This window comes from Anser brachyrhynchus (assembly GCF_964034855.1).
Source record: "Anser brachyrhynchus genome assembly, chromosome: 4".
In the NCBI taxonomy this organism is placed as follows: Eukaryota; Metazoa; Chordata; class Aves; order Anseriformes; family Anatidae; genus Anser; species Anser brachyrhynchus.
In genome coordinates this window covers 42,899,903-42,919,290 of record NC_137698.1, presented here as the reverse complement: position 1 = coordinate 42,919,290, position 19,388 = coordinate 42,899,903, and the positions used below count along the sequence as shown (strand labels likewise).

At 37.2% G+C, this 19,388-nt stretch overlaps 1 protein-coding gene across 7 annotated transcripts in view; it reads left to right on the top strand.

The window, feature by feature from the left end:
- LARP1B (La ribonucleoprotein 1B) overlaps positions 1-19,388 on the top strand; it is a 35,097-nt gene that overhangs the window by 5,900 nt on the left and 9,809 nt on the right. For 4 of the 7 annotated variants that reach the window (XM_080590768.1, XM_080590766.1, XM_080590764.1 and 1 more), the window contains exons 2-11: positions 2,200-2,261; positions 3,349-3,408; positions 6,291-6,459; positions 7,886-8,029; positions 10,622-10,777; positions 11,029-11,200; positions 14,962-15,106; positions 17,126-17,300; positions 18,078-18,250; positions 18,644-19,009. In XM_080590768.1, the coding sequence (XP_080446894.1) occupies positions 2,200-2,261; positions 3,349-3,408; positions 6,291-6,459; positions 7,886-8,029; positions 10,622-10,777; positions 11,029-11,200; positions 14,962-15,106; positions 17,126-17,300; positions 18,078-18,250; positions 18,644-19,009 (1,622 nt within the window). Of the gene's footprint in view, positions 1-2,199; positions 2,262-3,348; positions 3,409-6,290; positions 6,460-7,885; positions 8,030-10,621; positions 10,778-11,028; positions 11,201-12,072; positions 12,215-13,232; positions 13,309-14,961; positions 15,107-17,125; positions 17,301-18,077; positions 18,251-18,643; positions 19,010-19,388 lie in introns of those variants that run through there. The other 3 variants (XM_080590765.1, XM_080590770.1, XM_080590769.1) reach the window with 3 other exon arrangements.

The following is a 19,388-nucleotide window of genomic DNA, read 5'->3' as shown; positions in this document are numbered from 1 at the left end:
TTACGGAAGGCCAGAAACTTTGAGGGGTTGCTTGTTAGGGAAGTACGGCGTGTGGCGGGATCACCGCTCGGAAAGGGCACCGTCAGCCTGACGGTGTCGTTGCCTCATAGTAATTTTATTTTCACTGAGTGTGCAAACGCATCTTGTAAGTCTTAGGTTACTACATCCTTTACTTAGATAAGAGAGATTACTGAAAAACAAGTTGGGTCTCATTCTGCTTGGTTCAGATAGCCTCTGCTGCTGTCTGGAATAATATCTCCTGACTAAGATAGCGCACTGATGTTGAGTTGTCTTTTTTAATTCCTTGCTACACCCTGGTGACACAGGGAGTAGAAGTTCTGGCAGAGCAGTCCTTCGGTAGCAATTTAAGTAAAACTGCTGCAAGATGGAAAAAGGGCTTCAGGAAGGTAATCGAACAGCTAGAGAAAGAAATTTGCTCAATGCTCCTTGACTACAACTGTTTTGCCTTATTTTATAGTGGTACTTAGTTTACTCTTGAGTGATAAGTTAGAATTAGGATGATACAGTCACTGTGTGTATAGAAAACTGGAAGCTCTCGATCTAAAGTCAGTTGAGACTGGTAACAAGGAAGAAGCATGTGGGGGAATTGTTTTGTCTCTGTTTTAAAAAGAAAATCTTTAGGAGCCCGTTTGGTGTGGGGAAGCTGCTCGTGACCAATGGGGCAAAACTCGCCCACTGATCAGGGTGCTGCGATACGCTGAATTCAGGTGGGTTGTACCTAGCTGTAGTAACAGAGTTGAGAGTGCCGCATGGAGCAGATGTGAACTTGTGCTTATAGCACCCACGGCATATTCCAGGAAGAGGACTGAGCGAGTTTTCAGAGTCACTGTGGGGCACGAGGGTGGGGTTCCCAGTGTGAAGCTGCGATAAGGAAGATTAGTGAAGTCACTGGATGCGAGAGAGATAAGGGTTAAGGAGGTGATGTTATCCTCCTATGAAATAATAATCCCCTAGCGATTTCAGTCATGCTTAGTGTTTCAAGCTTGGCTTTCGGTAAAAGACTGAATAAGACTTTTCAAGGAAAGGATGTAACCACTTCTCTATTGGAAAATGTGCCTAGTAAGAACAGAACTATAGCGGGAGAAACTGAACGGTGGTTTCATCTGTCTGACTTAATCTCCCAAGAAAAGTTACCTGAGAATAGTTACCGTTTTTTCCCTGCATTCCCAACAAAAGTTAGAACATAATTAAATGGGTAGAAAAATAAGAAAATTGGATTTGCATACAGAAGGGAAAATTGCACATGCATTAAGGGATGTAGTGAGTTTAAAGAGACATTTTTTTTGCAAATGTAACTCACTGGTCCTAGCTAATTAGGCCCAGTAACGTTGATATGTGTGTGAGAGAGTTCTTAGCAAGCATTAGGTTAAATCCTGGTAGATACTACAGGTTGAATTAAAGGCAGCTCTGTTCAGGAGGAGACTCACTATTAAAAGTTTAGGTCTTGGCTCAGGAAGGTTCTGAAAATGTTCAAGCATAAACTTTGTTGCAATTGCTTGTATTTGTCGTAAACCATTCTTGTAGCTTGTGGAATCTGAGCATTAAAATGTATTATCCTTAATGTATTTTTTTATAGTCTTTTTTTTTTTTTTTTTTTACCATCCTTCCTTTTAATGTTTTCCATTGCTTTGACTTGATCATGAGCAATATGGCTAAATTCTTTAGCATTTGTCCGTTTGTTAATAAACGGAAATCACTAGGAATTTGTCAATACGTAATTGCTTCTAGTTTTTTTTTCATCCTCACATAATGGTAGATTTCATAAATGAATCGTGTTCTAAGTCTGCCTTCTAATAGGGTATTTTTTTTATGTTTTGGGCCTCATTTTCTTTGCTAATACTTAGGTTAAAATAACAACATTTTGAGATAATCTTGGCATTATAGCTCAAGAAAGGCTTAAATACTGTGTTACGCTATATTCTATACACCTGTTTTTCAGGATTAGTTACACTTGTAAGTGTGAGTTTTTCAATGTCATGTACTATTATTTTATGGAAACGTTCTTGCAACAATTATGTTCATGAATGATCATTGGCTTCAATACCAAGATCACCAAGAAAAAAAAAAAAAGAGAAGTCCGTGTAGCGTACTAGGTAGCTGAAAGTTGTTAAGGTATATACTGCATGCTTTTAAGTGCAACCTAATTCTTCACCTGAAAATATTTTTCTTCCTTTTCAGAACTAGAAAATTCCACTAAAGTTATAAAGGCAGTGAAACCCAGGACAAGGAAATACAGCAAGGTTTGTATTTGGCAGAAGAACGTTAGCTTTGAGTTATTGGGCTGATTGTGTTAGAAGTCCTAGTTAATCTAATCTGTTTATCTTAACTGGCATTTAGCTCTGCTGATAATATGGTAGGAAAATGAAATCATTTCAGAGAAGTATTTCTGGTTGTAAATATTCACTGTGATAAATGGCTATTATTACTAAAAAAAAAAAAAGCAAGGTATTTTGAAGTTACAACTGTGTTATGTTCTGCCTTGGTTAATTTTGAAGACAGAAAAGGACAGGAAATTTAAAATTAGAAGGAAAGCTGAAGTGGTACGTATTCAAGGGGATACGGAAAGACACTCTTGTTCTAGGAAAAAAAAAGTGATGGGATTATATAAAATGGAAGCAACTTCAGTGAAACAACACCACTTGAGCACAAAAGATGATAGGTTGGTATCAGAAATCTTACCTGCGTATTATGTTAGTGATGAGCATGCTTTATGGTCTGTTACAAATTCATTATAACAGGAGACATTGAACCCTTTTACTGAAAAAATAAGTTTCTAAAATGTGGTACAGTTAGACTTTTTTAGGTTGTGAAAACACAGTGCTCAAAGGTCTTCCAAAAGCTAAAAAGCTTTTAAAGTGGTAGATGCCTTTAAATTGTGTAGGGAGGTATGTATAAGACAACATTTAATCTGAATGTTGTTTTCTGTGTACTTAAGTCTTAATCTCTGTTAGTTTGTTTTAATAATAGAATGTAGAAAGTTTTGCTTGCTCATCATCTGTATTTGGCCATGCCCACTTAATGTATCCTTAATGAAGGCATTTGTTAGACAGTTGTTAGTACAAGATAGGTAAGATGTGTTGTACCATGATTTGAATGTAACTCCTATGATTGGTTTCTACAGTTGATCATATTCTGTTTTAAAAAGCTGCTTGTTTTCTCCTGTATTTCTCATTTTTTTTAAGAATTGCTCTTTCTGGCAGTTTTGTTCAAAGGTATAGTCTTGCCATCTGAGTTATGACAGACATCTTCCATGTGTTAAAAAGGACTAAATTGAAGAAGTAGTATAACCTTTGAAGAAGTAGTATAACCTGTGTATTGTCTTTGCAGACTGGTGACTTTGGTGATATCACAAACTGGCCAACACCAAGTGAAATAGCAAATAATGAAGTAAGTATTCTTTGTTACCTCCATTATTGTTTTATTAAAAATCACGTTGGCTGCTGTGATTAATATGGTTTCCCCCAGAATGTGCTTTGGGTGTTCTCAGGCTTCAGCAGAAATGTTGTCAATAATTCTGGTCTGTGCTTAACTCTCTGTATTGGTATGAGAATTTCTGAACCCTTCACAAGCTCATGCACACACACACATGCGTTTTAGCTTAACTGGTGTGGGTGGACGTGTAAATAAAAATGTGCTGTATTTACTCCACCGTTTTCAAGCTTCTGTTTCGATTTTCCACTCTTTTGGAAGTTTATGAACAGATGAGAAAGAGGGCCTGTATGTAATCTTTGGGACTGTGTAGATGGTGTGTTCCCTTGTGCCTGGCATGCTTTGTGCAAAGTTGCCTTAGGAATTATCAGAGGAGTGCGGATGGAGTAAGGATATATTTTCCTGTTGACTGTTCTTAGCATCAATTCCATCAAATTTTTACTTTTATCTCAAGTGGTAAGTGTATAACATATCTTAGATCTCTTTTATGCTGTATTATTGAAACAATGAAGTATAGATTATTCCAAGCTACGTGGTACCATTTTAATCTTTGCTTTAGTTCTAGCATCATCCTTGTGATGCTTCTACTGTTCTCTTGGTGAGGGAAACCAGAAGATTTGTTCATTTCTCCTGTGGGCTTAGTATCTCACATTTTCCCTCTCCTCCAGCTGAGTAAGTTACACCTTGTTGTTATATCAGCAAGAAAACATCCTCAGGTGTCTAACAAGGCCTTTCACATTGCAGGTCAGAATTCTAGATGTCTGTAGATTTGTCACAACAGTACATTTTCTTCTCGGTAGAATTTGCTGCTTCTCGTATCTTGTTCTACAGGATCTCAGAGAAGATCTTTGAAATTGTTAGATGAATCTTTAAAATCTGAATAGATTATATGCAAATAAATTAATGGTCATTCAGTTACTGAAATGCCAGTTAAAATATTGTAGTGTGTATACACCCCATGGAGGTTTAGGATTTGTTTAAGAGCCTCAATTTGACTTTTCTTTAGTATTTGTAAGCTCTTCCATCACCAATATTCCTGCCAGTTGTTGAGATATTTTAACTGCCACTGCTCACAAGAAGACAGCGGGTGATACATTTAACAGTATCATAAGGGATACATTATATTCTCTACTGGTAATATTCCGATCCTCACAGAAGGAGAGGGTCTACCAAGCCTAGCTCTGACAGATTGAGTAGCATTGAAAGGATTACATTTTATATCCTTTTAATAATATTTTTAAATGCTAATGTTGATTTATGACCAAATCTAGAATATGGTTATTTTAGCATCTGTTTTCTTGTTGTTTTTTTTTTTTTTTTTTTTTTTGCGGTATGGGGAGATATTTAATTTGGTGATGTAGAAAAACATGTCTTTCATGCTGTCCGTAATACCACAGTGCTTTAACGTCTACTTGGTTGTGTAAAATTTGGATATGATTAATGACATCTGCACAGTACTAATCAGAGAGACTGAGATCAATATATTAATAGCGTTGCAAAAGAATATACTTATTTGATGTTTTCTGAAATAGTCTGCTTTAAGAGTATTTTTAATGATTTTTTGCTTTAGCAGATGGTCTATATTGTATTGCATAGATGTTAATTAACCTTTTGCTGACTTCGATGTGTGAGAATTTAATCACAGAAATTCATGTACTGTCTGTTAAACTAAGTAACATTTATTTTGTACTTAATCTCAGTTGATTTGTCTAAGGGAAGGTTTAGTAGTCAAATTAATTGTGGGATATGGGATAGTACCACAGTATCTACTACATGTATTCCAGCAAGTTCAAAGCAGTCTCCACAACATAGGAGAATTCTTTTTGTTTGGCAAAAACGTTTGTGAAGTTTAATTTTGCAGGCAGATATCATGTCCACTCCAAATGAAGTTTTACAATATTTGCTGAAAGGCTGTTTGTTTTGCCTTCTTTGAAACCTGCTATTCTATGGGATTTCCAAGAAGGGATGATCTGCAGTATGCTGGCGCTACTCAGAGGCAAACAGGTCCCAGTAAATGGCGTATTCTGATGTGGAGAAAAAAAACTAGTCATACACTTCCGCGTCCTCTGGTCTTTGGTTTATGTTTTGATTTAATGAAACATAATCAACAGAGTTAAGAAGCTTAGGTTGGATATTAGAAGTTTTTTTTTTTTTTTTTGTTTTTTTGTTTTTTTTACTGGAAGGATTGCGTAGCATTGGAATAGGTTGCCCAGTGGCAACTATAAAGTGGTTGAGTCACCATCCCTGGAGGTCTTCAAGAAACACGTAGATATAGAACTTAGCATGGATTAGTGGTGGACTTTAGTACTAAGTCAGGGGTTGGACTAGATGATCTCAGAGGTCTTTTCCAACCTGAATGATTCTATGATTCTAAGAACCATGGCTCCTTATAGTTTACATGGACACTTGGCATGCTGTTGGGATTGGTAAATCAGAAGGTCACATAGGCAATACATTCAGTATTCTGTAAGAACAGCTTTTTAAAGCTAATCAGTCTGAACAGTAGGTACTAGCAAAGTAGTATTTCTTTCATATAGGATGAATGTCAGTTTTGAGGCATTGAAACATGATTGTTGTGCACTCCACAATTTTACATCTTCAGTTTAAAAACCAAAACAATACTTATATCCATCTAAATTTTTGTTTATAGTCTTGCCAGACTAGCAGAAAATACAGCTATGTAAAATGAGACTTTACAAAACAACGCAGTTCTTAAAACTCACCCTCCTGAAGATATTGGGAACAGCTAATAGTAAAGGAATTTCAATACGTAAAGGAAACTTATATGTTTTGCTATTGGCAGCTGTACTGTCAGAAATAATTACCAGTGTCTTTTGCAGTGTAAGACTGTAAGTCACAACAAGAAGCCAACAAATAGAAAAGAAAAAGAGGAGAAATCTGATCAAAAAGGCAATAATGGAACCAAGGACAACCTGGAAGCAAAGCCAGATGGTCCAGGAGATAACATCAGCGAAGATGAAAGTCAAACTAATAATCAAAGGAAAAAAGGTTGGTCTGGGTGCTACATGTAAAGCAATAATTCATCCTTGATACAGTTACATTAATTCTAGTTTAATGACTTGAAACTTTGTTTTTCATTTTCCAGGTGATAACAGGTTATATTGTTATGTGTTAGGAAGCTTGAAACAAGCCTGCTTTCTCAGGTTTTGGAGTGTTCTGTTTAGTTAAGTAGGAATTCTGGGCTCAGCTCATCTCTTACAGATGTGAGAAGCTTTGACAGAGAATCTCCAGAATACCATGTTCTCATTCCATTATGGTGTCTCATATCTTTATCTACTGAGTAGATAGAACTGTGTCATATAACTTCATACATGTGTATGTATGCATATACATACATGCATATCTTATTTTAATTTTCATATTTTGCTATTAGAAAAGATTGCTGGAGAATTAAACCAGGTTAGTCATTTCCTCTTGATCCAATCTGCTACATGAAAAATAAGAAGCAAACCTCAGTTTGTCTTGGTCAGTAAACTTGAGTGGGCCAAGGACAGAACTGAAGTAGTTGTTTGATATTTCTGCCATCAGATGCTTTATTTCTTGATTCCCTGCTGGAATATCTTCAGATCCTAAATACCTTTTTTGATTAGATTTGTTAATCTTGCTAAGTATATATTTAAAAAAAACTGCTTTAGTGCTTTTAATATTTCAGTCTAAGTGAAAATTTAAAGCAAAGCATTCCACGAGTACAAACTGTGTTTTTCCCCAGTGTGGATTATGCATGTTATGTGTTTGCTTATGTTTCCTGGCTACAAAGATATGAAGCCATGATACCAATCAAGTGTAGAACAGCAAATATTATCACTAAGTAAATGGTTAGTGGATATTTTAGGCCAACCTTCAAAAAAATATGGTTTTGCTAATCATTTTTGATGCCTATTCATGAATTTAATCTGAATATCTTGATGTAAAAATACTGAGCCACAGCTAAATTCTCAGGAAAATTTTTACAGTTGGTGATTGAAATCTTTATTTCAGTGCTTAGGCTGGTGATTGAAATCTTTATTTCAGTGCTTAACCTGATACGCTAATTTTTACGTTATGTTTCATATCCAAATTGTGAAATTATACAGTCATGAATTTACTGTATGTGTATTTGATCCTTAGTCGTACTTGCAGCTGTAAATTCTTGGTAATGGAGCTTACAACTAAAAGTTCGTTAATAAAATATAAACTTGCTTTTATTTTCTTCACTTAAAGTAAGTTTACCTTTCAGTTTGAGAAGTTGTTTACTGCATCTATTATTTTTAGTCATTATGTCCTAAAAATACAATGCTAAGCTGCTTTTCCTAATTCTTAAACATTGAAATTAACTGTTATTAATAGTTTTACAAGAAGAATTATATAGGATCTGGAACAGGACCTGAAACTTTAATCAGTACTGTAACTAAGACTAAAGTATTAACTTCTCAAGGTAACAAGCAGAAATGGCTGCCACTTCACTTGGATGATGTAAGGTCAGATAGTCAAGAAAGACCAGGCTCTCGAAGTAGCTCAAGATCTCAGCTGGAAACAAACAAGTTAATACCTCATAACAACAGACGGAATGAGACAAGAAGTAAGTAGTTTTCAATCGTTTTGGTTTGTAGCAAATGAAGGAATGAGACACATTGGAAGTGCTATGCTGCTCTTTTTTTTTTTCCCTCTCTGATGGATAATATCACAAGAGTAGGTGTTAGATTTGCAGTTTATGTTGAAACTTGACATTGCCAGTACTTAAACAAATAAACAAAAAACTCCTAGTGTTAGTATTTGCCAATAACGTTTAAAAATAAATAAATTGCAGTGTAGTTTGATGTTTGAATTTTATGCTAGAAGGTTTTGTTTAAAACTCACTGTTAATTTCTTAAACCTCTTTGCATATTCATCAGAATTGCAATGTCTCAGTCATTGACTCTGCTGAGAAAAAGAGCTTGGAAACAGTATTTTTACAGTATATGCTGGTGCAGTGTCATATATTTTTATCTTTGTGGCTAACTAAGTCTTGGGCCACAGTTTCACAATGCAGAAAGTCTGATAATACTTTCATAATGTGGCTGTTCTGTCCTGTTCTATTCCTGTTCCAACAGCTTGTTGCTGCCAGAGCGATTACTTATTGAACTACCCTTTGAATTCTGCTTTGGCAATTCTTCTGATACCATTTTCTCCTTTAAGTTGGACCACTTCCGCAACCTATTTCTCAGCATAGCTGTGCAAAAAGCTGTATGCGCACAACAGAGGGGATGAAGCATCATAGCTGGTACTGCCTCTGATCTTCAGGTGTTCTGAACGTTGCTTATCAGAAGGCAGATACCTTAGTCACACTCTTAATTCTTTGGTTTGTATATTTGCACTTAAGTTTAGAATCACAATATACGTTAATAATTTAACGGTTTGCTCATTATCGTGATAAATGCTGGACACTATTGAGATGAGATTTGTTTATGGAGTCATTTTAGAAACATTGATACAAGGGTGTGATCCGGATGTCTGAGGAATGGAAGGGGGCAGGGGGAGGATTTTTACTAGTGTATTGCTTTTCTCCAGCAATTATTCCTCAGGGACTGCATGGTCAAATGACCAGAAACTTGTAGCATAAACTCTGCCTCAAGTCTCTAGTCATTTAAGACCAGTTTCAGTGTGACAGAACATAAAATGTCCCCTGTTCTTTGGGAACATTGTCTTTATGCATTAAAACAAAGGAAAAAAAAGTGCTTAGGCTTAAATACAGCGTTAGCTCTTGAAAGTGTTTTGTAGGACTTTTGCACATGTCTAGGAGACATGGGGACACTCAATGCAAAAATGAAATTGATTTGGGGAAATACTTTAAACAGTGCCACATTTGGAATCTCTAAGGTTGAGGGTAGCGAGCTCAGAGGCTGGGGTCCAGATTCCCAATGAGAGGCACATACAGATTATGATATTCCTAAATTCAGAGTCATATTTGACAGAAGATAAAATACAGGAACTTGAAGGTACAAGCATACATATGTTGTTGCAGGCCTCCTTAAAAATAATTACTGGTAAAATAGGATTTCTAATAACAAAGGACTAAAGATACAGTTTTATTGTTCAAGTTAACACCTCTCAATTTCATCAGATAGGGTCTGTGTCCCCAGGCGTTCTTCTGACAACAGGTTCCCCCTGAATCTGGAAGTTTAGCCAATTACAATTTAAAGATACTTACAGCAAGGTTGACCAGATAAAGATAGAAGTCCCAAAGAGTATTAGGAAAAAAGAAAGAAAGGATGTGAGGGCTTCACTTTCTCATATGAGCCAGGTGAGGAGAACTATAGCCATCCTGTGGTGAGTGGAGTCAAGGCCTGGTGTCTGCGTGGACCTGCTTGCTTTCCTTCCTTTCTTCTTCTCTGTTTCCACTCCCCCTGCCAAAACCCAAGTATTTATTAATGAAACACTTGCACTGATTATTACAGAGCCATCTTAGATTTGCATGTGTTAATAAAAACACAAAACCAAAAATTCTTTAAGGTAGAAGCTCTGTCTGGGGGAAAGCGTAGAGAGTAAAGATTGCTGTTAAAAAGGCTGAGTCAGGGGAGTGGCAGATGGCTGCTTCTGGGAACAAAAGGGAGGTTCCCCCTTGGAAATCCTCCCCAGAGCAGGATTATCAAGAGCTAGCAGCTCTTTGTAGCTCGCTGTAAGTGCTGGGAGTTGTCCACAGCAGCAGAGTCCATTATCGTGCCTGGAAGGAGAATTGCGTGATCATACATTCCTATCCCATGCCCATCATAGGTATTGTGATGCCTGAGCTGGCATGAGAGCGTCCAGTTGCTTCAGAAGCATTTGAGGTTGACTGCCAGACAAGCTCATTTGTTCTTTATTGCTAGCAGCTCCTGCCCACTCACCCTTAGGCACTGCTCTGCAAACCTTCCTCTTTAACCTCTGAAGCTTCAGATCTGACCTTCTGCTTCCAGCTAGCATGGCTTGGTGGGTTGCCTGGGCACAAGCTGGGAGCTCTGTGTTGCAAAGGACTTTTTGACGCCAATTGTGTATTCTGCAGTGTCATTTCCTTCAGCCTTTCTGAGCACCCAAAAGGTAGTGAGGGACACCTCTCAGTGCAATGTTTTGTGTTAATACCTAGGAATAAATCACGGACTACTTGATTATACCGTGATATTTAATTATGGTTGTATTATGCTTTTTTCTTTCAAAGATTGGCGTCGTGATAGAGAAAGGAGAGATGATCACGATGAAGTGTGCAGCGTGAGAAGTGAGGGTGGCAGCGTTCGAGGATTCTCCAGAGGCAGAGGAAGAGGTAGAGGCAGAGGAAGAGGACGAGGCAGAGGAAACCCTAGAAGTATGCAAAGAAGTAAATGCTTAGCAGACATTTTAAAACTACACTTATAATGTTAATGCTTTCATGTGAAGTTAGAGTGGTTGCGAAACATATATTTTGTAGCTTAATGTAGTTAAGTAGCTTGAATAGGTTTTTTGTTTGTTTTAAATCAGATGTTGGAAGCAAATCACAAAGTAGCACTGTGTATCATGTTTGTGTCTTAAGATATCTGTGTACCAACCTTAATAATTTTCATCTTCTCTCCTTTCTCCTTTATTTTGAAGTGAATGTTGAATATTACTCAACTGGTTATCAAGAACTGTATGGTGAAAGAACTGACCAAGCATTTCAACCTGAGCTTAATGCTAGTATGATGTATTACTACGATGATGGAACAGGAGTGCAGATGTATTCTGTGGATGAAACACTTCTCAAAGAATATATAAAACGTCAAATGTACGTAGATTGTTTAATGTACAAACATTTTTAGAGATCAATTTAAGATGAGGATTAAACACTTTGAAGTGAGTTATCATCCATAAAATGGTGGAGATGAAGACTTTTCCAATTTCTTTTTTGATCCGACGGTTAGAAGTGTCTGTTAGAACTTATTCACAAGCGGGGTGGAAAAGCTTGAGTGACGGGGAGGAATCTTAAGGAAGCTGTTTTGCATCTTGTGCTGTAGTGTGCTCTAATTCACATACCTTCTTGATTTATGGTAAATAGCACTATTTTTATGTTGTCGTGTAATTGAGTTATGATGTCTCTGAGCTCGTGTTTTTGAGTACTGTTGGTCTGTTTGCCTATAAAGCTCTTCTTGGGCGATGTAGCTAGAATTTCCCCTTATTTGCTCTCAATTTCATTTTGAGAAGTCTTGTTAGTTTTATGTTCTCAGAGTGTTTCACTTGAAACATTCGACTGAAAGAGCAGTTTTGCAATGGTACTTGATTTTTCAATAATCTGAAATGTTTACTTTCTCGTGTACACCATTAGGAATGAGAAACCATCTGGAAGACTGATTATCACCAGGAGACATGTCAAAAAGGGCCTGGAAACCACTAGCTCATTTTAAAGAGACAGTTTCCACCACTGGCTGATATTTCATCTTCTGTACTTGGCAACGGCATTTCTCTGTGATGCCTTTGTGGTGGTTTTTTATTGCCCTTGTATCCCATAAAGCAACTTGCTTATTTTATTCTTGCTTCTTTTGTTACAGTTGACGCAAAAAGGAAGAAAAAGGCCTCTTTAAGGGCAGAAAGTATCTGGCATGTGGCTATCAACTTCAAAGCTTCTATTGCAGTCTTTTTTGTTACTCTTGCTGCCAGGCCCTTATGAGACCTGACAGTGGACATGTACCCCCATGTCAGGATAATCGGCCTCCACTGTCCTCAGACAAGTGAGGGAGGAGCACAGACACTCCACTGTTGGCCAGATTTCTGGGCATGCAGTGTAGAATCCAGACCTTCTAAGGTAGGACATGATGATGTCCCCCTCTGCTGAGAAAAATGTCAGTTACAGCAATGGTCACATCTGACTTCTGGTTATATTTGTGTTTTATTTTAGCAAAAAGAGGTTGGCAGGTGTCCATGAAAGACTTGGCATGGCTGGCTAATTAAAGCCATTGGTTGCTCGTCTGATTAAAAACTCCTAAGGCACTTTGATTATGGAGTTAACTTCTCATGACAGAGAGAGAGATTCTTGTGCAGGTTTAGAGTGTAGCTTCACTGTTTTCATGCTCCTTAAAAAAAAAAAAAAAAGTGGTTTTGTTGTCCATTTCTTGTATCACAAAAACAATGGGAAGCTGACTGTATTCATCAGTTGCATATTATTAGCCTCTCGATGGAGGTGGTTTGGTCTGTCTTTCATAACTGAGTTATAAAATATTAAAGTGACTATGCCAAAGAAGGAAGTATAACAAAATAATGCTACCCAGAATTGTTAGGTGTTGGAGTTCCTTATGGAGTCCAAGATAAGTGAAGATATATTAAAGAAGTGAGAATGTTTTCAGTAGTGTATTGATGAATTTTAGAAGTGTTTACCTGCTTAATAGGGAAAAATGTTAGAAACTGTGTCCAACTGAGTTGATTTTTAATTACTGTAAGAAGTACACTCCTGTCAGGAAGTTTATGCTTGTCCCAAGAACCAGCTTGATGTGCAAGAGGAATATTTATACTACATATACAATATCATTAAAACTTTTAATTATAGACTGAAATAGCCTGAAAAGTTTCAGTGCCTAACAACTCCTCAGTCTGCAACATGCAGTAGATCTCTGTTCAAGTCCTCTTCTTTTAAAAACAAATAAATAAAAGTTTGGATGCGCATCCAAATATGCATCAATTCAAGAATAAAAGGATTCTGAGGAAAATTAGAAGGAAAAGCAAAGCTAGAGGGTGTATGTGTGTGTTTAGATTTTTCCCTCTACTTGAAGTAAACTTGTGCGTTGTCTTTGTTTATGATTAATGTTCTTTCAAATTCCTTTTTCTAGAATGATGGACATCAAGTGAGGCAGTTTGAGTCGAGTTCAGTCATTGTCCATTTCTGCTTGTGGAATTTTTAACTAGGTGAATCAATACAAGATTTTACCTTTACTGTATGACTGTAAAGGTAATTATTAGTACAGCATTGATATGGCTTTTATACTTATCTTCTAGATTGGGAGGGGAAAAGAAATGTAGCGGTTCAGAACAGTAAATAGAATGTTCTTGAAAGAAACTTTTGTACACAGTTGCTTCACTGATCAACTTATCTAGTTCTGAGTAAGAGCTTAATTCTCTGAAAGCTTTATTCTCTTCTCTGTTTGCTATGATTTAATGGCAGTTTTCATCTGTCATACGTCTTATTGTCCAACTTTGAGGCTTTTGCATTCATTTGGTCTTGGAGCTGAGTGTTTCATATAGACAGCTTTAGCTTCAAATTTCTTTAGCTACCAAAAGTTTTAAAAAGAAATGGTATCAAGCTTCTCCTTGGGTCAATGATGGCATCACAGTCCTCTCCTTTTGGTAACTTTGGCCTTGAGCGCAACTTCAGTGGAGACACTAGCATTTTATTCTTTGTTGGAATTAGAATTAACTTTATATTTGCATGTGTTGTTTTTTTTCTCAGCGTTTTAATGTTCTCTTGATTTATTTTTCACTACCTCTATTTTTAAGTCACAGAACTTTAATTGTTCTTCATCTCTCCATTAAATATTTCACTACCTACTTTTTCCTGAACATGATGAGTAGTAGTATTCATTGGATGTAGTATGCTAAATTATGATATGATGTGTAAACCATGCGAAAGGCCTAGATCTTAATTGTCATGATTATTTTTTTTACATTATTTTTCATGGGTCGTTTTCTCATTCCCTTGCTTTCTGTGTCAGATCATGATTTGAATTTTTTACTTTTTCTCATCACTAAGCATAAAACATCTTGACACCTGTAGCATTTCATACAGCACCTTCGTTGTTTAAGAAGATGTCTTTCTGCTATTTCTCTGTCCCTAGTCTCTCTTGTTCTATGGTGTTGTCAGATTCATTAATGGTCATTGTTCCTGTTCTCCTTATCCACTAAGTATCTTTTATTCTTTTAGACTTTACCTTTCTCCATGAACTGTTGTGCCGTTTGGTGCAGTTTTGTGAAAAATACAAAATTACTATTTTTGTTCTCTCGTCTTCCCACAAGCATGCTTGAAGTAATGGTTCAGAGTGCATATATGTGCCTCAACACTCAGATAGGAAAATTAAACCTTCTAATGTACTGGAATCTGGGAAAAGAAAAGATACAGTTGAGGATGAAGGTGCACTGACACTGCTGTATGGGAAATAACTTATGCCCTGACTGTAAGCAGTAGTTGTCCTTCATCTATATGGAGGCTAAGAGAATGTTGTTGCCTTCTGGTCATGTAAGTAATAAGGGGGAACGGGTGAAAGAAATGGAGCATAGTCTTTCCTTATGCAGTTCATATATGTGAATGTTGGAATGAGGCTTTGACTTGTATCCCTGTGTGCAGTACTGGATCAAAAGTTGTCCTTAAGATGGTTAGTATGCATGCTATTCCTGTAAGTTTTGCTTATAGTAATATACCTGTTGAAAGAACAATTTTGCTGGTGACAAAATATGCTCTATTTTTAATGGAAGACTTTAACAAGGAATATCTAGGTTACTGTTTTAGGATTATTTCTTTTTAATTTACAATAGGTTCATATTTGCATCTTTTCTTTTTTCTTCTAGCGAGTATTATTTCAGTACAGAAAACTTGGAAAGAGACTTCTTTCTGAGGAGAAAGATGGACCAACAAGGATTTCTGCCTGTTTCATTGATTGCTAGCTTCCACCGGGTGCAAGCTCTGACTACAAATGCTACGCTTATTTTGGAGGTAAAATAATTTAGAAGTATGTGCATAGGAATTTGCTTAGCTTAATTTTATACTGCCGTTTAAATTCAGCGCTATGATGTTAAAAAGAAATTCTCTCTGCTTGTAATGACAAGGATCCTGTAAACAGGCTATAAATGGAAAAGTTTGGATTTTTCTATTTTTTTTTTTTTTGGTATGGATTTCTGCACATTCCCATTCGAACTGAGGGCAGAATGCTGCATGAAGTGCTTTATTTTGCTGTTCATAAACATTCTGAGAGTTAGGCTACAAAAGTGGGGAGGAGATGTTGAAGGGAAGCTGTTACAGATGTCTGTTCCTTGGCTAGGATGAGTATCTGTCTAAATTACATAATAACACACTTGGCAAAGCTGAAGTGACTTTAACAGTGTGTTCCTGAACTATGCTATATGCCCTTCAGTGGCAGTAATTGCCATTTTCCTCAGGTCCAGAGATACTTTTTCAATAGCAAGGCTGTCCAAATTGTAAACTCCGCTGGCAAGCAAGAAAGTGGAAAGTGTTCCTCAGAACTCACTTGCTGTTTGGCTCCTATTGTATTATTTTCCTTGACTCCGATAAGATAAATGCCAACTCCCTGCTGACCCTGTCATTAACTGCGTTGCCCGGTCCCTGAGCCAGCTGTTGGCATGCTGCTGCAGGGAGATGCTTTTCTGCCCTGTAGCAGGCTTGTTCAGGTGTGGTAGGAGCCTTTCTGGCATGTTGCTCATCGGAGGAGTGCCTTGCTGTTAGGTAGTTACCTTAAATCACATTTAAAAAAGCCAGTCCAAGAAATACTGGAAGCATTCTTTCGTAAGACCTAAAATAGGCAACGCAGTTGCAAGCGTTTATGGAGACCTAGACTGGGAAATGAAAGTGAAAATTATCTTTTTGTACTTAAACTAAGTTTCCATAGAAATCTCCTTCAGTCAGCTGAATTCATGCTGCTTCTGTGGTTGATAATCAGCTTTCACTTGTATCTCAAGTTGCAGTTAGTGGAGGCACACTCTGTCAGAGGGGTGCCCTATCCTGTCCCTCAGGATGGATCTTCCCCCAGAAAATAAATACATTCAAGAGAAAACCCCAAGTACTGTTATCAGACCACTCCTGGACTTGCTGTCTAGGAGTATGCTAGATTTTATACCCAGTCTCCTCTCTGAAGCCTTCTAGTAAGTTCAAGCAAACTTTTTTTTTTTTTAACACCATTATAGAAGACAGTCTAAGCTTCTTTCTTAATTAAAATAAAATTTCCCTTACTGCTACAGAAATATGTATATCCTTGATGGACCAGAAGTCCTTGCGTGTACTTAATTGGCTGGTGAACAATTCATTGGTCTAATGAAGGATAAATTTCCTCCACACTTTGATCTTTGGCATGTGCCTGTGTAGAATTTCTCTGGATCTTAATTTCTGTATCTTTCTCCATGTTAACATCAGAAAGGAAAAACACTTGCAGCTTGTTAGCTTTTCTCTTTGTTCACTTTTTTTTTTTCTGTGGGGTGGTTGAACACTGGTGTAGGTTGCCCAGAGAGGTGGTGAGGTCTCCATTCCTGGAGATGGTTCAAAACCCTACTGAAAATGGTTGACCTTGCCTCAGCAGGGGGGCTAGACAATCTCAAGAGGTCCCTTCCAATCTCGACCATTCTGTACGGTCTTTTAGCTCTGTTTAGAATGAAGAAGAAAATGCATGGAGTTGGGGTTTAGTTCGGGGAAGTAGCGGTGTGAATAGGAGAGCTAGAGAAAGGTGGGTTTAGTGCCCTCACACGAGAAAGAGGTTGCAGACTGGGAAGAGGCAGGAAGTGATACTTGAAATGAAAAGACAATTTGAATAGATGTTCTTGGACTGAAAAGGTTACCAACACCTGTACTAAAAAGAATAGAGTGATGTTGGGAAACAAGCACAAAAGCTTGAATTCCTTTCTTAATTACTATGTAAAGAGTTAACTGTTTTCTCCAGACCTAAGAAGGTGCTGGATATATACCTTTTTTTTTTTTTAAAAAAGTTGTAATATGTTTGTCCTACAGGCCCTAAAGGACAGCACAGAAGTTGAAACGGTGGATCAGAGGATAAGAAAAAGGGTTGATCCAGAGAAGTGGCCAATTCCAGGTCCTCCTCCATGCAGTCTGCCACGGACTGACTTTTCTCAGCTCATCAATTGTCCAGAATTCATACCAGGACAAGTTTTTGGCTCTCATACTGGTAAAGGATTTATCTTACAGAAACTTAAGCTTAGGGCTGTCAGTGTAGCTTAGGAAGTTTTCCTCTTAATACTGGTTTCATAATAGAAATTGTGCATTTGGTAATGGCTTCTGCAGCTGATATCCCTGTCAACCATACAGTTGCCAAGTCGTGGGGCTGGCACGGCTGATGTGAGGTAAATAAAAATGCCTTCTGTGTGCTACAGCTGTGACTGTTGTCCAGAATAGATTATGATGACCTATAGTCCTTTAGTATTACCAATAGTAGTAGTAGTAATCGTAAGTTAGTTGTGAAATCTACGTCATTCTGAGAGCAGCTGAAAGTTAACTCTATTTGGTGCACCCTGGTTTTGGATGGGGATCTCATTCACGTTATGAATATGGCTTTGTTTTGCGGACAGCACTTGGCAAGTAAATCTTTTATAAAAATGTTGGCTCAAAGTAAATGGGAAGAGTGAAGACTGAGCTAAGCACCCATCCGTAGAGCTGGTGGATGGTGTAGAGAAAACACATCCCTGATAATTCTTGTTTTCTGAATAACAGATGATTTATTTCACTGTTAGATACATTTTCATGTAAAGAAGTTGCTAAATTGGTTTTCTGCTAGAACGGTGAGTGAACTATGACGAGTTACCTCTGAAAACAAAAAGTTCTGCTGATCAGTGCTAACTTTAACCCCAGAGGTAGAACAATAGTAGCTGCAGTTAAAGGAAAGAGCAATGCAATAATTTAAACAAACAAAAACAACAGGAATTGAACTACTGCTTTCCAATGCTAGAGTCTGCACCAAGTTCTCCAAGAATAGGAAGCTCGCTGAGTCCAAAGGAAAACACTGAAACAAGTAATTTTCAGATGATGTCTAAAGGATTGTCTACAAGTTTGCCTGATCTGGACTCCGAACCTTGGATAGAAGTGAAGAAGAGGCATCGTGCATCCACAGTCAAAGTAAAGGTAAAATCAACCCCCCCCCCTTTTTTTTTAAAAAAAAAAAAAAGCAAAACCTGCCCACTTTCAGGTTATACTATAAAGCAAGATTTTTCACATCTTAATATAGATGATGCTTGATAACATAATACTGCTAGTGTGCATACTTCTCACTCTATCTAGACTTAGAATAACTAAGTGCCTTTAAAATCCTCATCTGAAGCTCGCTACAATGAAAAGGAAATACTGTGGTTTTTTTCTGATGGATAGCTGTATCTGTTCATTATTGAAAAATCTATTGTCGTGCATTGAGAATTGTTCTTGTATTTATTGAAAATGTTCTATCATGTTCTATTTGGCTCCCATTTTGAGAATCATTATCCAGTTCAAATATAAAAAGCTTCACCTTCTCTTATTCAGGAATGTGTTCCTGTACCTGATCAAATGTCAGATCAACAACAGCCACCCCCACCTTCAGAGGAACAAGAAGAACTTGATTTTTTGTTTGATGAAGAGATGGAACAGATTCAAGGTCGTAAGAATAAACTTACTGATTGGTCAGACAGCGATTCAGATTATGAAATTGATGATCAGGACGTAAACAAGATTTTGATTGTAACACAGACGCCACCATATATGAGAAAACATTGTGGTGAAGATCGTACTGGCAACCATGTATGTCATGCAAAAATTACATCAGAACTTGCTAAAGTTATTAATGATGGCTTATACTATTACGAACAAGACTTGTGGATGGAGCAGAGTGAAAATGACACTACAATGAAGGTAATTTTCTTCATCTTTGACCTTAAAACCATGCCTGTGCAAACAGTTGCAAAAGTAATTTTGGCTATCTGCTACATAATTGTAAAATGCTACACGTTTTCAAAAGAAAGTTGACAGTAGTAGTTGAACTTACATGTCTATTAAATTCTGATTATTTTAATGATGATAGAAACAGCTGAAAGCAAAATACCAAGTTTTTCTTGTCACAGATTTGACTAAAGTATGGAATGAGTATTTTTTAGAACAACTGTTAATGTTTTGGAGGTGGTTCAACTTTTCCAGTGTTTTCTTGTTCTATGAATAGCTTGTTTAATAGCATTTACAACCCCCCAGCATAGGGACAGGGGACATATTTTTGAGGTAAAATAGAGCAGAAGAT